The 6,114-nt window shown below is 34.5% G+C and overlaps 2 protein-coding genes across 2 annotated transcripts; one reads left to right on the plus strand and one right to left on the minus strand.

Annotated features, from left to right (window-relative positions):
- The first annotated feature begins 254 nt into the window (after positions 1-254).
- LOC104087605 (major allergen Pru ar 1-like) lies at positions 255-1,681 on the plus strand. The gene is made up of 2 exons (XM_009592135.4): positions 255-494; positions 1,166-1,681. Exons 1-2 carry the CDS (start codon positions 311-313, stop codon positions 1,462-1,464), a joined length of 483 nt encoding a protein of 160 aa, XP_009590430.1. The 5' UTR covers positions 255-310; the 3' UTR covers positions 1,465-1,681.
- A 59-nt stretch (positions 1,682-1,740) lies between these two features.
- Positions 1,741-5,651, minus strand: LOC104087607 (uncharacterized). The gene is made up of 8 exons (XM_070192319.1): positions 5,232-5,651; positions 4,548-4,678; positions 3,770-3,847; positions 3,649-3,693; positions 3,499-3,543; positions 3,347-3,398; positions 2,583-2,679; positions 1,741-2,296 (listed from the first exon to the last, which is right to left on the minus strand). The coding sequence occupies exons 1-8, from the start codon at positions 5,551-5,553 to the stop codon at positions 2,131-2,133; spliced, it is 936 nt and encodes a 311-aa protein (XP_070048420.1). The 5' UTR covers positions 5,554-5,651; the 3' UTR covers positions 1,741-2,130.
- Between the last annotated feature and the right edge of the window lie 463 nt (positions 5,652-6,114).

The following is a 6,114-nucleotide window of genomic DNA, read 5'->3' on the forward strand; positions in this document are numbered from 1 at the left end:
AGTGATCGCATTAAAAAAGTTATAATAGATAATATGAGTATCTATATTATATTTAACCAATTTTCTATTTGTATTAAATATGGTCGAGTTGGACTCGACCCGTCAATTTTCAACTCGCCAATATGTGACTCGACACGATCCGTTTGTCAGAGTTGTATGGTACACTTTAATAAACAAGAAAGCTTAAGCATTAAAATTAACTTTATTTCTCAAGCTATAAATACCAACATGAAACAACACAATTTCTTCAGATCAAGTTCTATCCGACAATATATTTCCAACTTTTTGAAGAGAAAAAAAGTGATCTATAATGGGAATTGTCACAATCACTGATGAGTTCACTAGCCCCATTTCAGCCCCAAGAATGTTTAAGGCTTCCATTGTTGATGGAGACAATCTTCTTCCTAAAATTGCACCTCAAGTTTTCAAAAATATTGAGACAATTCAAGGAGATGGAGGCCCTGGAACCATCAAGCAAATGAACTTTGCTGAAGGCAATATATATCTTCTTTTTTTCTATCTTTTTTTTTTAATTATTTTAAAATCATGCTTCTCTCGAGTATTTAGATCGAGCTTTGCAGGGCTGTGTTTGGTATGACGAAAGTCATTTTCTAGGAAAATATTTTTCTTGAGGAAGTTATTTTTTGGTATTTTGTTATCATAAAATGTTCCTGGTCCATCAAAAGTGCATGCAGGTAGTGACGTCTTTGATCACTTACAGGGCGGAAGTTATTTTCCTTGCAAATATGTGAACTTCAACTACATATACTTGCTTCAACTAACACTTAGACAATATTATTAGTCTCGAGTTGCGCAAAAACAAATCCACTCTTTACTATTAAAAATTTCATCAAAACATTCTTCTATTTGCTAATATAATTATTGGTCTTTAATACAGTCAAACCTCTCTATAACAGCCTCGTTTGTTCCAAATATTTTTGAATGTTATAGCGAAGTGCTGTTACAGAGAACATATATTATAACATAACATAAAAATTGGTTCCGAAAAAGCTTGACTTTTATAGTGAAATGTTGTTATATAAAGATGTTATAGAGAGGTCTGACTATATATATATTTTCAAAATATTCTTTTGTAGTTTTATATATAATAACGCCCGTCATATCAAACACACTCTAAACTAAATTATTTTTTTCGTGTATGCAGGTAGTGAAATCAAGTTTGTGAAGCATAGGGTTGATGCAATTGACAAGGAAAAAATGACCTATGCTTACACATTGATTGAAGGTGATACTTTGATGGACAAGATTGACTCCATTTCATATGAGATAAATCTTGAATCCATGCCTGATGGAGGATGTAAAGGTAAAAACACTAGCAAATACAATACAAAACCTGGTGTTGAGATTAAAGAAGAGGAAATCAAGGCAGGCAAAGAGATGGCTGCTGGTATTGTAAAGGCTGTTGAGGCCTATCTCTTGGCAAACCCGAATGAATACGTTTAATTAGCCGACCCTAACTTGTTTGGAACTGAGGTATGAGGCGTCATAATTGTTGTTGATGTATGCTCCAGTTTGTTTCACTTTGTTTAATTTACTACTTTTGTTGGTTAATAAAACTTGTGTTTGGTGTGAGAAAGCATTTCCATACCACAACAGTACTATCAAATTGTAATGAGGGTTTTTCTTCGATTTCATTTTATATGCTCGACTTATAATTTAATGTTTATTGAGTCGTTAATTTCAAAATTAACAAGAAAAGTTGGAAGTAAACAAAATTAGTTTCGATGAAGTGGACTCCATTAAAGCATAATAGACACAATAATATACATTGAGTATCAGTTCAACTATCTGTCAAGGCTCCACATTCTAGAGGAAAATGACTACAGGGGAAGAAAAGAAAGAAGCAGACTTACATCTAAAAGTCTAATTGCAGTTCTGCTTGTACAGTACAATTTAGATAGGTCAAAAGTTAAATTTCAACATACGAATATGCTTACCTTTGCTGATGCCTAATTATGGAGATATTCAGCAAAGCTACCTAATAATCCCAGTAACTTAATGGAGAGATCTGAAATCTAGTGTTTTTGTTGTAATGATGAACCCAAACTTCACTCATTCAATGGACTTCGAATGGAATAAGTAAATCAGCAATGTCATTCCGCATCCAACTTAACCGCCATATCGGTTTTTTAACAACTCTGGAGGCTCCTCTTCCATGATTCCGGAACCAGTTGTTGCCAAGTACTCACGTATTGTTGTTCTACGATCGCCAAGGAAGGTATGATCAAGAAAATTGTCGTAAGCTATATCACCAAGATTTTGAGCTGCCAGAACACTGCAAAGTAAATCTTTAATCATTTATCAAACTAGGATGCTCGTTTACTGCTTGTGTTAGGTTTGAAATAAATCTTGACTAACAATAAATTAAAGGTTTACAAGTATAAGGTATGGTTGTTTCAATCTAAACCAAAAGCAAAGTAATTTTAGGTAGTGCCATCGGAAAAAAGAACAATTCTGTCCATTCAAGGAACGATATCCAATAATCTCAGAGTTCAAAGTTTTGAGGAAGCAAGTTTCAAATAAGAATGTGGTTTGCACTACAAGAACTGGACAGAACTAACCAATGGCGGAGATAGACACGGCAAGGTAATATATCATCCCTCCAAATCTTGTCTATGTTATACCGTCCATACTGCTGGAAGAAGATGCCTTTATCACCTAATGATAAAATAAGAGATAACACATCAAACTGCATCATCTACAAAGAAGCCAAAAATAAGAGATAGGACACTAGCAACTTAGCAGAGAAACAAAACTGTCCTACAAAGAACAGCATAAAATTGAATCATCAATTCCAGAACTGGCAGTTAATTCTCCTTTCTGGAGGAAGCATTTCCCATTTTCTTATCATTAGTGTCAGCAAGGTATTTGGTACACACTCTACCATATGACAAAGTTGATTTTTCCTTTAAGTTCACAACAACCCTACACCTTAGTTCTAAACAAGTTAGGGTCGGCTTTTCTTTTTGTTTCAGAATAAAAAATAAATGTATTTTAATAAGGAAATTAAATACAGGTAAATTCTCAATCTAACAAGCATTACAGTTGATGTATCCACCTATATAACCACAAAATTTCAAGTGACTACACTCTTATATCATCACTCATACTTATGACATGTTATATTGTAAAAATTCACCCATGAGGTTGTAACCTAGATAGGGAGGTATGCAAAATTACAGAAGTTAAGACTCGCAAACGGCGCAAATACCCCTTGTTGTACATACTCATGTTGAAGAATGAAAATTTTCATCCTTTTCAATTTTGGACATCTCTGTATCAGTGATATACTACTCACTACCATTCCTAGTGATAGGAAAACTACCTTTGCATCTAGTTTTCAGATACTCCTCATCACTATAACGGGTACAAATTACCTGCATTAAAAGATAATACAAAGAATTAGATCAGGAATACAAATTATTGGTCCACTAGAGGTAGAAAAGGCCAAGCAGTCTCAGGGTGCTTAGTGCTTACTGCTGGGTTGATGTAAAACAATTCATTTAATGTTTCTGGGATTACCTAAATAAAAAAGGGATACTGATATTAATTACTTGAATTGAACTTACACTTTCATTTATATAGTTAGAGAAAGGAAAGAGAAGGAAGGATTATCGAAGGTCCTACAGCTAAAAACCGGAATTCGTGCTCCCTTTCAATAAATGCTGGAATCTGGCCTTTACAGAGAAGAAGTTAGAGATCAGAAGTAATCATGTCAAATTAAGATGGATTATTACTAACACATTACCTCTGATCTCTGAATTTCAAAGATAGTTACTATAAGAGTTTCCCCTTCACAGGACTCCACACTCAAGCTTGATATTTCCTGGAAATATAGAAACATTCCATGCAAAAGAAGTCAGTCCTAAACAAATTTCTTCAGTCTGTCTGAGAGTATTGGAGAAGTAGCAATAGCTTATTCACAATGATGGTATACCACAAATGTACAAAAAATGAAAATCAAGCTAATCTAACTCATTCATGCAGAGAGATTTGCTAAGATTTTCGACAAAATAACAACCAGGGACTGATACTTTAGAGATTTAAACAGAGAATTAGGCTGGGATTTCTTTCATTTTCATTTTTGTTAAACTTGGAGTCCCAACCAACTTACTTGCACCTCGACTAATCCACTATTCCACTTGGTCTGCTAGGCTTATACCATTCTTTCATTTCCAGTTTTCTCTCCTTCCAAATTTCCAGAAGCATTGTCCTCCTTCCCAATTCCAGTAAAAAGACTTAAAACGATTATAACAGGCCATTTTCTGATTTCCAATTTGTTTCACCCTTTCAAAGCCGGAAAAATTCTACTGATAAATATTCATGTAAACCATCAAAAGTTAGTACCTTTTACACAAAATTGTTGTTGAGCAATTTTATTTTAATTTTAGTTTTCTTTCTCCTTTCTAATATCCAATTGATATATCAAGAGATAAGCATGGAATAGCCATCTTTTTTCTTTGTTCTTTTACTCTTTGCAAAACCAAACAATATAAAAGGTTGTATTCTTAGTGAATATAAGGCACCTTGGTATCAAGATTAGCAATGCCACGCTCGAAGAAAATAGGCGCCACATGAGCAAATACTCTCCGAAATCCACTCAATTTCCCCACTCTGAAATTGATCAGATCTGGAAATGTACTCCGAGCACTCCTCTCTGTTCTACCAACAACACAACATGGTCAAAATGCCATAGAGACAATATACACCACTATGTTGAGATAAATCACTTTTTTTTTTCTGTCGCTTTGGGTTAGCTGATTAAAAGTAGCAGACAAACATTAAATGTTGAAGACACTTTTTAGTGTTAAACTGATTCTATAAATAAGCAACGTACATGTTTAAATTTAGCCATTCAAGAAGTACACAAAAAAGTATAATAAATTGCAAGTCTGTTATGTGAAAGTGTTGAAAAAAATATATGTTAAAATACTGATCAAAGTTCCGTTAGTTTATATATCGCCAAACACACAAGTACTAAAATATTCTCCGAAATCAAAGTTAATGTATGATTAATCTGTAGGAGAGAACCAAAGCCGCATACGGAGAAAATTAATACTAATATACAGGAAGTACATAAAAAGTATCGAAAATACTGAAATTATAACTTTTCTAATAAATATTAGTCAACGTTCACATGTTTAATTTCTAAAGCAAAATTGTCAAACATTTTTACTTTTTAGGATCAGAGGAAGTATGAATATATTAACCTGAGAGGAGAGAACCGAAGCCACAAATGGAGATAAGTCCATCGGAGGAGACAATTCGATCAAAATCGAACTCATCGGAAAGTTCCAAAGGAAACTTCATTTCATCAACGTTGGCAGCAGCGGCGGCGGAAGGCATGGTGGATTTTGGCGGGAAAAAATATCTCCGGCGAGGAAAAGAGAAATTGAGTGAACGAGGAGAAGAAGCAGCGGCGGAGGTAGTGGAGACATTATAAGTAGGTCGTAAGCGCGTGGGAACACGAACAAGTGGCAGAAATGGAGGTCCTACGCCTACTACAGGAGGAGTGTAGGTGTAAGTGGTCATGTGTAACACGTGAAGAGTGTGAGAAAGATGAGTGCTGTTTGTTTGGGTGGGGAATGTAATTCTTTTGATTGGGAAAGAGGAACGAATGCCGAAAGCTAAGCCTGAAAAAGACACACCTACACCACCAATAAGTCATTTTCGTCAATCTAACACCCATCAATTACGTAAAAGGTTAGTAGTTAATGGAGTATTTATTTTTTTTTAGATTTTTATTAAGATTTATCATTTCTTTTGTTTCGGCCATTTATTATTTTATTGTTGTTATTGTTTTTAGACAGAATAGCCTAAATGATATTTATACTTGTGTCACTTTGTCATGTCGGTCCCCATACTTAACAATTTGTCAATTGAACATATACACTCTTTCAAACTGTGTATAATAAACGCTTATGACAGGAGGCCGGTCCTATGTGTCATATTTGACTTTAGTGCGTGATTCACACACCTATAAGGGGCGTAAGGGCGGTTGAAAAAGCCCTAAAGATAATAACATGGCCTATTTAACAACCATCTTCTTCTTTCTACTTTATTCTCCATTGTTGAACATTAACCATCTTCTTC

The sequence above is a fragment of the Nicotiana tomentosiformis genome, chromosome 12 (assembly GCF_000390325.3).
Source record: "Nicotiana tomentosiformis chromosome 12, ASM39032v3, whole genome shotgun sequence".
NCBI lineage: Eukaryota > Viridiplantae > Streptophyta > Magnoliopsida > Solanales > Solanaceae > Nicotiana > Nicotiana tomentosiformis.